Genomic DNA, 15,725 nt, shown 5'->3' with positions numbered 1-15,725 from the left:
TGAGAGCCAAGTGATAAGCATCGGAGGGCGACATCGCTGAGGCTGCCCCATCTCATCTCATTTTTGTGTGCTATTGTTGTTGCTGTTTTTCGATCCGTTGGCGATAACGTCAAGAGCGAAAAATGAAACAAAAATTTGTACAAAAAAAAAAAAAAAAAAAAACAGAAGCAAAAGCAGAAGCAGAAGCAGCTGAGTGTACACAAGCTAAGAAGCAAACGAACCGAGTGCCCCCGAGAGTGGCAGACACACACAGATTGTGCGATCGCGAAAGAGCGAAGAGTCGGCCAGGCCAGTAGACAGCATCCCGATGTGAAATAAGGGGCGGCGGATGATGGCAGGGATGGGGGAAGGGGGGAGGGGTCGCTACTGGCCGACTGCCTGGCTGGCACTTATAAAAGCCCCGGCCCAACGCCACTTGGAACGCATTGTCCAATCGCTCTTGGAGCCGCGTGGAGCTCCTCCAACCAGTGATCCATATACATCCCGATTCTCGTCTAACCGCCGTGCACCGAACCGAATCGAACCGAATCGAGTCTCTTCTAAAAGAAAAACAAAAACATCGTCGACAAGGACAGCAGTAGTAGGTGCGTATATCCCACCCACCCCCAATTCAAACCCAAACCCAAACCGAAAACCCAATCCCAGATGTATAACCCACCAAGGATAAAATACAATGGGCAAGGTGATTCAGCAGACATCTCAACTCTTCCTGTTGCTCGTAAATAAGATTCAGGGGAGGCACAAAACAATTTATTTTCTGCCACCCAGGGGCATTATTCCACATTCTTTATTCCAATCTTTTTGTTTGGTTTGAAAAATTGTTTTTTTTTTTTTTTTTTTTTTTCTTCTCAAAATACAGTGTAACAGCTGAAAATAACAAATATGCATAAATTAATTATGCAAACTAAATTGTCGCGTGCCCGTAAAACTCAAAACAAGTGGAATAAGCTGAAACAAGAAAGCGCAATATTAACATTTATTTTGTTGCCAAAGTGAATACCAGATTGAACGGGCACCATCACAAAAAAAAAAGCGGAATAAACGGATGCAGACGGCACCTGTTCCAGATTTATGCAAATATTGGCAAATACTCGAAATGCCCGAGGGACTACTCTTCTTCGGAGTACTCAAAATTCCTTTTGAAATTTTACAGGGGTTTTAAGTGATCTTTCTGCAAAAATTCATTTGAGGATTTCTTAACAGGAGTACAAACTTTGTCTCCAAAAAGTTATCTTTTTAATTCAAATTTTTGAGCATTTAAAAATATCCCATAAAATTCTCCATTCCATACGTAACTTTAAGGCTACTACTTTGAGGGGTGATAGAAAAAATCATCTTAAAAGTAGAGTTAACATAAAGTTTGTTCGCCTAATATAGTTTATTAAAAACGTGATGCCTTTACTTTGTTAGATCTCTCTAAAATCCCACCAAATTCTTCTTCCATTTTTTAGACGCACGTTTTTCTGTGCAACCCATATTTCTTCGGAACCCACAAACACTCATTCATTCAGTTAAATTTCATCAGGTCCCCCTGAATCATACAGATCGAATTTAGCCTGTGGGCTCTGTTGCTGGGTCACCAAATCGATTTCTGAGAGGGTTCACTGTGGCTCATAGTCGCACTCTCTCGCCAAAAAAAATAAAAAAAAAACCTCCAGCGATCTGTTGGGCATTAGTCATGTTTATTTGTTTTGAATTATCAAGCATAGTGCGATCCGTTCCGTTGTTTATTGAATAACCGATTCGGAATTCCGAATTCTTCTTAATTCGTAATTCATGATTCGTTATTTTCATGCTCTCTTGGCGACTTTTGTTTTCTTTTCGCGCATTGTCTTCAATTGAAAGTGGTCAATTAATTGAAATGTTTGTGCAGCGATCGCAGAGGAAGAGAATAAACGCTGATGCTGGTTTGTTCAATTGAAGATGGGTCGAAGATGTTGAGACTTGCTCTCGAGTGGGGAAATAAAAATCCGATTCGAACGAGTTTCGAGCACACGCAGTTTGATTAACATTCAGCGGCAACAGCCATATACATATATGCATATATGTATGAACAGATAAATGTGCATACAGAATATATATTGCAATATGTGTAGGAAAGGAACGAACAAATATATAGGCCCATCTGTGTTCCTTGGCTCTGTTATTGTTTGTAGATTAAACTCAGCCATGGCTACATACGCCCCAAATTGAACTTAGCACGGACATCAACCATTGATCCCATAGTCGGGTTGACAACCATCGGCTTCTTAGCGGTACGAATGTTCGAAACTTTTGTTTTTCCGTTGTAGAAAGGGGGTATTTTTTTTTATTGGCGATCGTTGGTAATTAAGCTGTCCCCTCATCTAGCATAATTTCCAATTAGCCGTGTTCGTTTCGTGACAACAATGTCTAATTAAATTAATTGTGGGCGGCCTAAACAAACGGTTAGCAAATATTAAGCGAAACCGAGAAGCGAACAAAGAACACGTACCCGTTACCGCACTAACCCACTCCCATCGAATCTTTTGTGTGGGTCTTCTGTGGGTCAGAGGTGTGATAATTGGCGAAATGAAGCAACCAAGAATTAGCGTCAAGTTACGGCTCACTAATCGCCCATTATGCAAGGCCCTAATCGGCATTTGACTCTGGAGAGAGTCACGTCTTCTACTCGACGGGTTCTTGAACAAAAAAAACGACCATCTCGAGCTTCGCTTTGTTCACGATCTTGAATCGCCCATAAACATAAACTAATGACTCACTGAGCGAAAAACTCCCACCAAAATGTGGCACACAATTAAGCAATTAACCAGCGTTGATCGACTTTATGGCAATATTTCGCATGATATAATGATAAATGAGCTCTTCTAATTGCAGCACTTTGGAAACGCTAATAGATCAGCGTTTAGCTTAGCTTAGCTTAGTTCATTTCATTTCATTTATTTCTTTATATTTATTTTCAAAACCACATTTTTTTTATTTACGTTATATATATTTTTTGGAGTCTCACCAGTCACATGGCCAGCTTACACGATCATTGCTCGCTGCGATCGAGTGGTAGTATCAGTAATCGCCATGACAACAATACGAACAATCCATATATATATTTATATATATTTATATATATGTATATACGCTCGCTATATGTAACAATATCAACAATAATGATAATGCCGCTATTAAGTCTCAAGTATAATTCTTTTGATCACTTAAGCCGATGCCTGTTGCCGTTAATTGTTCACCAGAAGGGATCCGAAGTCGAATTCGAATGCTCATCGAGTTTGTCACCCGATCGGCCAGTTACGTTGCATTATAATGAACTTGACTCACCTCGGATTGGCTTAAATGTTTAGGATTTTAAGGGATCAAGGTAGAGCAAGATTCAACAAGTAGAGTGGTTTTTACTAAAGGGTTCCCTAGTTACCCATAGATCCCACAGTCTCATTTAGTTAGGTAACCATTTGTTATCATTGTAATGTAGTGAACTATGTCATGAACATTATTGATTTATGACGAATTACGCAATCTTTTCTTTATCGTTTAAAATATTTGAAAAACAAGGAAATTGGTTTTTTTCGAGGTCATCAATTTGATTCATGAGACATTTTCACTTTTCAGACATTTTGGCTACAGTCCAGACAAGTAATTCTTTTTTTTTATTTATAGATTGAAATGAAGCATACCAAAAAATATGAATAACATATGGGTATAACATACTTACGTGATCAGTAAATAAGTTGTTATATCATGAACGTTAGAAAAATGTTGGACAAAATCAATCCAATGTTCAAAAACCAAATTGTTATTAAAATAAATAGCTAATAAAGTGTTTATCGAAGGTATTCCACTACAAAATACAATCTAATTAATTAATTTCTGTAATTTTTCATTTACCAAAGGGTAAATTTATAAATCGTCTTAAAATTAAAGAACAAAAATGTTAGGCAGGAATATTGAATATTTTGGCCAACTTTCTAGGACAATATTATTACTTTATTACTATACTCTATGAACAGTGATTATGAGTTTGATGTATGATAAGCGGGCTTTTAAGTCTTCCTCTCGCTTTGACCTGCTCTCCGAAGGAATTGAATCGAATCGAGAACAATACCCCTGCCCCTCCCATTATTTTCTTGTTTTGATTTGGTTTCTTCGTTCTTTGGTGTTATCATTTAATTGATTTGCAATTGCGGCTCGAGCACTTGGCGATGATCGCAATTTGAATATCAATTATTGAGCCTGCGCTCGCAGGCGGAACGTCGGAAGCGGAACGTTGAAAGTGGCTGACAGCGAAAACGGTAAAAGGGGGTGGTGCGCTGGTGCTGAGCGGCTGATAAGCCGCGTTCCACTGCCGCCCGTTCCGCGGATGCGATTTCGGTGTATTTAAGCGGGCGTCGAGCGGCGCTCAGATACTTTCCACCGCTTGAAGTGCACGAACGTTGATCGAGAGACCGCCCATAGTACCGCCGTCGTACCGCTCCGCTAGCCGCTTACCGCTCGTAATATCGCATCCGATACAAAAAAAAAATAAAAATAAATAACAAAAAGCAAAGAGCAGAAAAATACATTTTTTTTCGGTTTTCGATTATCGGTTACCGGTTACTGTATCGATTTCGATGCCCCTTGCTATTCACCCTTTGTGTGCCAGCCAACGGTTTTAATGTTTTCGCCAGTTTGCAACAATTGCCAAGCCACTTTGAGAACTCCGCGCACCACCAACGCCAAAATCCACTATAAGCAGAAACACAAACAGTCCACTTTGAGCTGACGAGCAATTTTCGAAAATTTAGTCTCCATCGAACAACGCCAAAAAACAACCCCTCTTTCAGAAAAAAAAAGAAAAAGTAAATAAATAAACAAACACCAAACAAGTGCAAAATACAGGGCGTAACCGCGCAGTAAAAGCAAATATTTAACGGAGCAAAAAACATATTTTATTTTTCGCAAGCGCAAAAAAAGAAACAAGTTAATTGCCAAACAATAAGCCTTTCCGAAACACAGGTGTAAACAAACCCAAAGATCTCCAGGTCGAATACGAGCACAATCCTCAAGGTAATGGAATGCCAATCAATAAAAACGAAGTTGGGGAAAATTAGCAAGCTAAATATTTAAATATATTTACACAAAACAAAACAAAATTGAAAGTTTAGTTTAAATCAAAGTGCCTTGAAAATAAACTACAGACAGTATTAAAGTATAAGAATTAATTCAATACTAAATAAAATAAGCTCAATACTTAGAAGTTTCATTTCTATACCGAAGAGTCTAAAGCTGAAGTTTTTATTTTATTTTAATAATTTCGTGATATTAATTAATAAACTTTTTGTTAAGAAATTTTTAATACCCAATAGTTTAAAATTCAGGTAACAATGGTTTAGTGTCGATGACATTTTTTGTATGGGTTGAAGGAAAGCACTGCCTTGTTCTTCTTGAAAAAACTCTTCTGGCCAGACATCTCTCGTGTTTTTCACAGTCTTTAAAATAATAAACTAAACAAATGTGGTATAATAAAGTAAACTGAAACCAAACTCTAATTGATCAATATATTAACCGAGACTCTCATAAATTTTAGTTTAAATAACCAACTTTTAAGAGAAACAAATTACTGAAATGTTAACTTATTTATTTAGACAGTTTTCCGTAGGTAATTGCTAAACTTAGCTTAAAAAATAATAATTACGTTATTTAGAAGACATTGTTCCATGCAATTGCTTAGAACATTAAAGTTTTGTAAGTTAAGAGCCTCGAACTTAAAACTATCCCTATTAAAAACGCCTCGCTTGCAAATGTTTTGCTTACATTTCCATTTTAAAGAGCATCTAAGCCATTTATCTGAGTCATATTTTTTTCGCACTGGCTTGGCAATCGATTGAGTGGTAAAACTCTAACAAATGTTTTGTTCAAATCTGTAGTTTTATGGGTTCATTCAGACTTCGAACCGATCACTATTTCCGATATATCATCAGGCTGAGTGCCCCGAAGTGCCCGTCTAGAGGCGGGTCTCGGTTTTATGTGCTAATTCATTTGAGAGATATGCAAAGGCGCAAAAAACAAAGCAATATGCACCATAAACGGTCCATGCCCGCGACTACGTCCACGTCCACGTCCACCCAATCCCCCATTTACTATTTTCTATGGCACATGCATCGGAATCGGATGACATTGAGGCCCCCCGACTATAAAGCTGGGACCAAGTCAAGTCCGGGGTATTCCATTCACACGCAGTTTTTCCAGTTGCGCTGCTTTAATTGCGCTTGAAAAAGACAATCATTATAATGCGACTTGTTAAACAACAAACTGGATACGAGAGTGCGTTTATTATGGCGCTTATACGTAGCAAAGCATACAGTCGTACTTCATTGGATAGAACTTTTCAAGTTTATGGGAGTTAAGACGCCATTAGGCATATTTAAGTATCTCCCGGATGGTTATAGTTCTAGTTGTGGGAGGTGCGACTGTACCTTTTCATTAGCTTCGGATGGAACATCGCTGGGGGGAAATGGAATGAGAATGATAATGGTAATAGGACTGGGAATGGGATCGGGAGTGGTGGAAGTGGGACTGGTACGAAGGCCAGGTGAAGGGCCATGTGGCTCCGGCTTGCGGAAGCGTAGGCGTTTACTCGTCGTCCAGGGCATAAATCAACATATATTCATATTAAAACATGGCTAATTGCTGGCGATTATCGCTTTAAAAGAGAGAGAGAGGAGGGTAGAGAAGAGGAGAGAGTGCGGAACGGAACGCACTGGCAATGAAACACAGCCACCCACGAGTGACGAACAGCTGAGCGCTGCAAAACTCGCTCATACACGAAACCAAATGGGTAGATAGTTTTCGATCAACAAGAACTTGAACTTGATTCAAAGGATATCACAAGTGTGAGACACTGGCTAACTTAAGTCTTATTTCATTTAAAGTATAGCTATCTTATACCCATTTAGTGAAAACATAATATTTTCTCCAAGTGCACTTGCCGTTGCGCTTTTGGTTCCTGTTCTCCTTCATTGCACATGCGTACGGCAGGTTCAGTTTCAGGTTCAGGTTCAATGCGAATACAAACACGAATACGAACACGAATCATTTGTATCTGATGCACATTTGTAATTGTTGTTGCTCCTGCCTAATGAATAAAGTGAAAGATTGCCGCGATATAAATCACAAATTGAATTTGATATTGCTAACGGGGGAGAGCGCAAGAAAATCGCAAATCTTTTAATTGAGCGGAAGACTCTTTTCTTCTCATACCATCGATTTAGTTTCTATTTTTTTGCTCTCCATTTTGTTAATTAATTTGATAACAAATTATTGGGGGCTGTAAACTGGTTAGCTAAAACAAAACGCCTTCATATGTTAAGTAGCATTTGGGGTTACATTTAATAACGGTTATAGAGTTAGTTAAATGAGCGAAGAGATGAAATAAAAAGGGCTAACAATTGTTTAGAACTGTCTCAAAACTGTAAATTACCTAAAAGTACTCATTATAACTATTTACTATTAACTATTTAAGCCCCCCACTCCTCTTTGTCCAGTGACATTCAAATATTCAACGAATACGAACTCAGCTCTCCCAATTATTTATTAATAAAAATGTCACCCCAAACGGGGGCTTTTTTTACGCCTTCGGCACTTTGGGTTAATTTCTGTGCTCGCGACTATTTCGGGCATAATTTTTTATTAATCAATTACGATGTTGTTTGTGCGCGACGAACAGATCGTTCATTTATTCTGCTCAATTGCCGTCCAATTGCGTTAAATTAACCCACTTCTCCCGATGGCGAAACAATCGATCGGTCGATGGTTAACTAATCGATACTTCTCTCCGTCTTTTCATTGCAGACCGCTAAGCGAGGCAGACACAACTGTACCCATCTAAGCAGAGCTTAGAGCAAACCGCAACCAAAAAAACCCCCAAAAAGTAATCCCAATTTCCTTTTTGCTACGCGCACAAGAAGCCAAAAAACCCCTGAACTATAGAATGGTAGAAGGTGATTCCGCAAAGGGCAAAAGCGAATGTAAGTACTAGTTTTAGTTTTTAGTTTACATTTAAGAAAAGATTAAAAATCGAAAAGTTATAATTTTCAAGACTTTCTCACTTGCACTAAAACAAATAAATCTAGTTGAACAAAATATTAAATATTACATTTACATTTGAATAATTATAATTATGTATATAAAATATTATGATTTTAAAATCGGTTCTTTTCAAAAATGTTATTTATTTAATTTTGTAAAAGTTAAAAGATATAATTTGTAATACTAGTCACCTAATTATAATTCCAAAGATTGTATAGTAAACAATTTCAATTCAATCTCATTGCCGTTTTTAGTTATTTTAAATAATATTTCTTTTAATATTCAATTAGACTTTTGCCCAAACATATTTTAATATCAAAAAATGTAATATAAATATTATGCATTTAAAACAAATAGGACCCATTTTAAATCTAATATTTTTTCACATTAGCTTAAATATTTTTATATCAAATCATGCAATTTAATATGCATTGCATATTTAATTAAAATATATATATATATATATATATACAATTTTGGATTCCAAATACTTGTTTTCACCATTACATTTTTTTAACCACTGTAGATATTCCCTGTTGATCGTTGTTTTAACCGCCTGACTAACCCCTGGTTAACCCCTTAACTTACAGCCTATAATGTAGAAGCTGGACTACAACCAAACTACAACCAGAGCGCAGCAAGCAACCAAGCAAGCAACCATCCAACTGGCCAGGTCAACGCCACCGCCGTCGCCGTCGCCACCGGAAACGCGAATCCGCACATCGACAACCGAGCGATCATCCAGCCGTACTCCTTGGGCACCGGATCCAAGCAGCCGGAGTATCAGTTTGCGGCGGACAATCGCGGCTACGAGCCGGACAGCCATGCCTCCAATGGCAAGCCGCAGGACGTAGAGCGGGATGCCCCCGATGGGGGTCACGGGGGTCACGGAGGCCCCGGCAAGCCGCACAAGGGTCGCAAGAAATCCGCACCCTTGCCGGAACCCACCGCCCCGATAGTCGCCAACTTCGAGAGGGCCATCGAACTGTGCGGCTATGGCAAGTTCCACTACATACTGCTGGCCATCTGCGGCCTGGTCAGCACGTCGGAGGAGATGGACGTCATCTCGATGTCGTTCATCCTGCCGTCGGCGGAATGTGACCTGGACCTGAACACGGAGACCAAGGGCTGGCTGAACTCGATCATCTTCATCGGCATGATGGTGGGCGCCTACTTCTGGGGCAGCATCGCCGACAGTTTCGGTCGCAAGAAGGTCCTCATCGTCATCTCGTTCATGAACGCCTTCTGCATCGTCGCCTCGTCCTTCTCGCAGTCCTACTCCTTCTTCATGCTGTTCCGGTTCCTCAATGGTGCAGCGTAAGTACTTCTACATCAAACCATAACAGTTCCAAAAAAAAAACTCATTTTAAAAACGAATGAGAAAATGAGCAATTTAACCCTTTTTGCCTATCCGTTAAATAAAAATATATACTAGCAACAAATAAAAAAAAAAAACAATTATAAAAAGGTTCTACCAATTTCAAATATTAATTAGAAACAGATTTATCTATCCTAAAAGCTTTTTTTTAAGGACTTTTAATTAATTAATTATAAACAATTGGTTAACATAATCTTGGGGATAAGATAGGGACAAGCTCACAGCTTTTTCAATTAAGAATCAGTTCCATTTTTTTAAAAATACCCTCTGTTTATTTTGAAAATGTATACATATTTCATATTGTTGTGCCGCAAACAAGAGCCTGAGGTGATATTACTGCTCTATGCAGCCATGGATCATCGGTCGGCGATCGATTATTGTGGATCGAGTGACACACGGGCCCGGACCCGGGGCAAAGTGTTAATTCAATTACCTCCGGTATAAATAACAACAAAATATTTGAGCCGCAATATCGTGACTGTTTATGCTAATTAAAGGCTCGAATCCCCTCGAAATCCGATCGAAATGCCCCAAAATGTAACGAAAAAAAAAACGAAAATCGGCAAAAGCCCAAAATCAAAAACCAAAAACATAGCAAGCAAATGGAAAATCTCAGTTCAGGCCTTGGCCCCCTGGCTTTTGGGTTACATTGACGCTTAGTCATTGGTTTCCCCTCATGCTCACCCATATTTAACATTATTTTTGCCAATCGTTTGCTAATTACCCGAGCGAACTGACTACAATTATTTCGCAATGTTTTGCGAAGTATATTTGAATACATTGTTTTTTGCTAGTGTATTTTTTTTGTTTATAATTATCCAAAGGGTCTGTAAAATTTTCTTATTGTATTAATCGATTGCTTCTGTAAAAAAATATTGAATAATTGCAAAATGACCAATAGGTGCCACATATTTACGATAACAAATCGATAGATTTAATTAAAGAATTTCAAAATTCCTGATAAACTATTGAATAATAGTGAATATTGAATAATTGCAATATGCGCGATAACTGACACATGATTACGATAACAAATCGATAGCTAAACTAATGGATCCTTTCGTTGTCGTGATTCTTTTCTTGCAGTTTGGGCGGCAGTGGTCCTGTGATCTGGTCGTACTTCGCCGAATTCCAGCCGAAGGCGAAGCGCGGCTCCATGCTGAGCTTCATGGCCGCCTTCTGGACATTCGGCAACCTGTTCGTGGCCAGTCTCGCCTGGCTGATCATCCCGCGTTCGATCGGCTTCATCACGCCGTACTTTACGTACAACTCGTGGCGCATCTTCCTGCTGGTGTGCTCCCTGCCGTCGTTCTTGGTTGGATTCCTGCTCTTCTATCTGCCCGAATCGCCGAAATTCCTGCTGACGCGCGGCAAAAAGGACCGTGCCCTGGCCATTTTCCGTGGCATTTTCGTGACGAACACGAAGCGTCGACCGGATGAGTATATGGTCTATGACCTGGAGGTGGACGAGAAGCTGCTGGAGAGCAATGGCAATGTGAAGAACAAGTATAGCCGCATGATCAGCGGCATGGTGGACCACAGTCGTGCGCTGTTCAAATCGCCCATCCTGCGCTTCACCATCGTCTCGATCACGATCAACTTTACATTCCACATTGGCTACTACGGCCTGTTGATGTGGTTCCCGGAGCTGTTCAACCGCTTCGAGGAGTACGAAAAGGCCTTCCCGGGCGAGTCCGCTGGCGTCTGCTCGGTCACCGACTATGTGGTCAACTTGGCCAAGGAGCAGAGCAACAATGGCACATGCAATTCGGATATACCGCAATCGGTGTTCATGGAGTCACTGATTTCGTTGGCCTCGGCGCTGCCGGCCAATCTGCTGGCCATCCTTGGCATGGACATGCTGGGCAGGAAGTTCTTCCTCATCGCTGGCACAATGACCGCCGGCATCTGTTCGGCGCTCATGTACTTTGTGCGCAGCTCCGTGCAGAACCTGGTCGTATCGGCCATCTTCAGCGGGGCCATCTCGGCCGCGAATGCGGCACTGGACTGCCTCATCACCGAAGTATTCCCCACCAAATTGAGGGCCACCGGTGTGGCCATCTCGATGGTTGCGGCCCGTCTGGGCGGCATCATTGGCAACATCGTGATCGCCCAGCTGCTGGACAACTATTGTCCATCGCCCACGTTCATCGTGTCGGGCCTGCTCATCGGCGGCGGTCTCATGTGCCTCCTGCTGCCCAATACGACGCGCAAGGAACTCAATTAATCACCTAATAACTAATCATAATTATCCCTCCTCCCCTACAAATATCAGATCCCAAAACTGTAGCCCATCTGCCTTGTGTTGAGTTGATATCTAATTGATTGTACACATCACAGTGATCACACATCATAGTGGTTCAAGCTCAAAGACATAAAAAAAAAACCCAATCAACAAAAAACGATATCAACTCGATTGCCAGACGGATGGGCTTAGTACATACATATATTTTATCCTTCACAAATCGGCAATAGTTAAAGAGAATACAAAACCCACAAGTAATTTCCATGTGCCCCCATCCCGCCAGAGGATTAAGGGGGCTTATCTGTGTATATATGGTATGTGTGTGCTACAATACACGATTATTTGTATCGTCAGTAATTATTTAACGATAGCGATAACGATTTTCTTTGTCTGTCTAATTTTAAACACTCCCCCCTCTCCCCCTACAAATATCTATCTATCTATTGGAATTTAGACGAGCCAACAAAAAGAGAAATCAGTAAATGGGCAAAGGGAAAAGGGCGAAGGGCGATGGGGAATACGATCATATCATATCGAGAAGAAATGTGATGATAAGCCGAGTCAAGCCATATGCCTTTGCCCAAAATGATAAACAAAGAAAACCCCAAGCCAGCGAGAAGATATAGCAGGTAGAATCGATCGATTGCAATCGATGTATATGTATTGTATGTACGATATGTATTTTGTGTGTAGTAGCGGTAGTAGAAGTAATATATATATATATATTTGGCAAGCGCCGGCGCCGGCTGAAGCAGCAGCAGAGGATCTGAGTAACGGTAAAGCTAGGCCCAAGGTTTCAATACCGATTCAATCCCAAGAATAATACTATAGGGTCACGTGGGCTAACCTACTCACCACCTCCATTCTGCTGTCCGTTATTGTTGTTATTATTGCTATTATTAAAGCATCCAATGTAAAACACATACGTATATAACTTTATCTAAATATTAAACATTTATCGAAAACCATTTTTCTATAACATATATTTGTACACATATCTATACAAATTTTTTTTTTGTTTTTTTTTTCGTCATGTAGGACCAAAGCACAGGAAGTGAAAGAATATTTGTAAAATTTAGTTACGTTATTAAAAGTTACGCTACATATATATACAAGAAAAACCTAATAAAAAAAAGAACAAACCACAAAAACACAAAGTTTATAATTTGAAAAGAGGGGATTTTGAAAACTGTGGGGAAATAAATTGAATTTAAAAATGCCAAAAGAATACCTGTTTCTTAATAAAACAGCCTTTTTTTCTAGCTCTGAAGAGTCATCCTGAACTTTGCCAAGTTCGATTCCATTCAAGATCAGTTTAATCAGTCGCACATCTGTGGATTTCGAATAGAACACGCGACTTGGCTAATGTTTATTTGCTCAATGAATGAAAAATATTGACGAGGACGTGGAGCCGGCCAGCAGCAGGCCAGAATTAGCGTTAATTAAATAAATCCATTGCCCAGATCCGCAGACTCACAGATTCAACAAAAGTACCCATGCATGTACATATGTACATATTTATCTAGCTAAACTAAACAGAAGTGGACGTGCATGTCTCTTGGGTTAAGCGCTCAAAGAAATTCGCCGACAAATAAAAATAGCCGAACAAATGTCGAAGTTTTCCCTCAGTAAATTGGAATTGGTTGAAAATTATAGTGTAGTATATATGTACATATATGTAAACCGACACGTGCAAAAAATCGACAAGTGGGAAGAATCAAATAAAAGAGAATTCATATAAAAAGATTAGCAATGTTGATTTGCGTCATTAAAAACAAAAATGCCCAAATTTCCAATTTGAAATGGACAAACATAAAAAAATTAATTCACAAGTTTAAAATATTTTATGATGTCACATAAATCTCTAAAGAAAAAATCTATAAATATGTTAAGAAATACCATTTGTTTCCAGGCATGTCTATGTGTTTGAGTTTTTAATAGTTTTCTTTACTTTTTTTTTAACTTTCTATTGAAAAAAATGAATTCCATTGATTTACAGATTGTTCATTTTATCATTCTTCCCGACATTATAATAGACTATATTGGTATAATAAATAACAAAATCATTTGTTACATTTCAAATATTATACACATTTTGGGTGGCACAATGTACACATGTATAAATCAAAATTCAGAGATGTTGCGACAGCTGTGATAATTTGATCAGTGAGAATTACGCGACTTGAGGGAAGTAGAACTTGCTAAACTAAAAAAATGAAACAAATATAAAAGCTTTTCTTCCACTGCTTTTCTTTACAAAAATGTTGCCTGCTTTTAGGATCTCTTAACCCAGAGTCGAACTTGTAAGTTATTTATGTATGTAGGTATGTATAAAACAATGTGATTTGCACTTAAAAAAATAAAAAGTATGAAAGATTTGTATAAAATATAAATATTTTTCTAATCCCCCCATTAAAAACAGTTAAAAAAATACCCGTTTTCAAATGGAATATTCTTGAAATATTATTTATTCATTTAAAAATATATAAATGTTGTTTGTATTTATTTTTTTGTTTCTTTTCCTTCATATGACATTTTGGAATGATTATTTAATGCATTACATCGGCTTGTCTCTAGGTGTGTGTGTGTGTGTGTGTGTTTGGGTGTTTCTGTGTGTGGGTTTTTAGTCAGATTTAATCGCTACATAGGCACGTCAGTTCTATTTGTTGATGCTGCTTGCAATGGATCCTTATGAATATACGCTTTAAAATATATATTTATATGTACTTTAAATTATATTTCATAGACATCATTCTTTGCATTTCATACAAAAAATTATTTTTTTTAAATCTATTTCATAAGGTGTGGCTAATAAATATGATATAAAAAAAAAAAAAAAAAAAAAACTAATTTATAAATTTAGTTTCGTATGCGTTTAAATGTTATATATTTTTTATATGGATATATTTATAAGTAATGAATATATAGAAAATACTTTGCACAGTATGTGGGTGTATGTGTTTTTGTATGAGTGTGGGTTGGTGGAGGGAGGGAATCATTTATTGATTGATTGATAAAAAGCAGTTACAATTTCAAATTGTACAAAAATGTAAAAAAAATACTATTTCAACCAGTTTCTAACGCAATCTCGCTCGCTCGCTCACTCTCTCTCTCTCTCTCTCTATCTCTTGCTATCTCTTTTTCTCTAACTTCTGACCTTAAAAGCTATACAAAAATAAATTGCAGAGAAATGCAATTTCATCCACAACAAAAAAAAATAAAATATATATTCCTAAAATTGGCTGTAAATAAATACAGTTCTGAGTCATCAGCTTATCTTCAGTTTTCTTCTTTTTTTTTTTGCTTTGTTCTTTTGTGGTTTTTTTTTTAATTCTCATTTTTAACTAACAATTGGCTACGAAGTTTTTAACATTGATCGTTTGTCTTGATTTCATTACTTTCTTTCTTAAATGGGCTTGATTGGAGGATGGATTCGGAGTAACTGTCTAATATGGAAAAAGAATAGGAGAAAGAAAGAAGAAAAGGGTATACAAGTCCTTGGGGGAGTTATTAAACTAATGGCTTAACACCACTTTAAACACACACAAAAAAAAACATTTTGTGATTGATTTTGTAGTTTCCAGCCTGGTTATAGCTAAACAAAATTTTGGTAGGTCTTTGGAAATGTAAGAGTGTATAAAAAAAAGGTTTTAAATAAACAACACTTTTGTTTTAATTGCCCTAAACTAATATTATAAGTTTTTAAATGTTAATTTTTCTTACATTTTCGACCAAAACACAACATATTTTATTGTATACGATTTAAAAATCAATTACGTTTCTATATACATACATTTAACTTTATATGCTAATAATTTCAAATGAAAATATTGGAAATTTTAAAAGTAATTAGTTCTTAAATGTATGAACTCTAAAGTGTGCAGTAATGAAATGTGCATTTAAAGCTAGGAATGACTTCCGAATATATTGCATTTGGAAAAATGAATTCTACACAAATCTTCAGTGGTGTTTGGACCTCATTGAATAGGCAATTTTTCCTCTCTTTCTCCCATCTCTCACTTTTCGATCTTTTGTCTCGGTCACTTGTTA

General features: G+C 38.0%; 1 protein-coding gene across 2 annotated transcripts; it reads left to right on the top strand.

Moving 5' to 3' along the window:
* The first annotated feature begins 415 nt into the window (after positions 1 to 415).
* Positions 416 to 12,826, top strand: LOC108138537 (synaptic vesicle glycoprotein 2B). 2 transcript variants are annotated; one of them, XM_017260802.2, is made up of 4 exons: positions 416 to 584; positions 7,816 to 7,991; positions 8,643 to 9,369; positions 10,517 to 12,826. In XM_017260802.2, exons 2-4 carry the CDS (start codon positions 7,955 to 7,957, stop codon positions 11,655 to 11,657), a joined length of 1,905 nt encoding a protein of 634 aa, XP_017116291.1. In that variant the 5' UTR covers positions 416 to 584; positions 7,816 to 7,954; the 3' UTR covers positions 11,658 to 12,826. The 2 variants fall into 2 exon arrangements, with proteins under 2 accessions (XP_017116291.1, XP_017116293.1); XM_017260804.2 differs by lacking the exon at positions 416 to 584 and adding an exon at positions 4,414 to 5,031.
* The last annotated feature ends 2,899 nt before the right edge of the window (positions 12,827 to 15,725 follow it).

Source organism: Drosophila elegans, unplaced genomic scaffold, assembly GCF_018152505.1.
Source record: "Drosophila elegans isolate 14027-0461.03 unplaced genomic scaffold, ASM1815250v1 contig_149, whole genome shotgun sequence".
Classification (NCBI taxonomy): Eukaryota; Metazoa; Arthropoda; class Insecta; order Diptera; family Drosophilidae; genus Drosophila; species Drosophila elegans.
The sequence above is the reverse complement of the archived record's forward strand: the minus strand, read 5'-3'. Positions and strand labels throughout refer to the sequence as shown.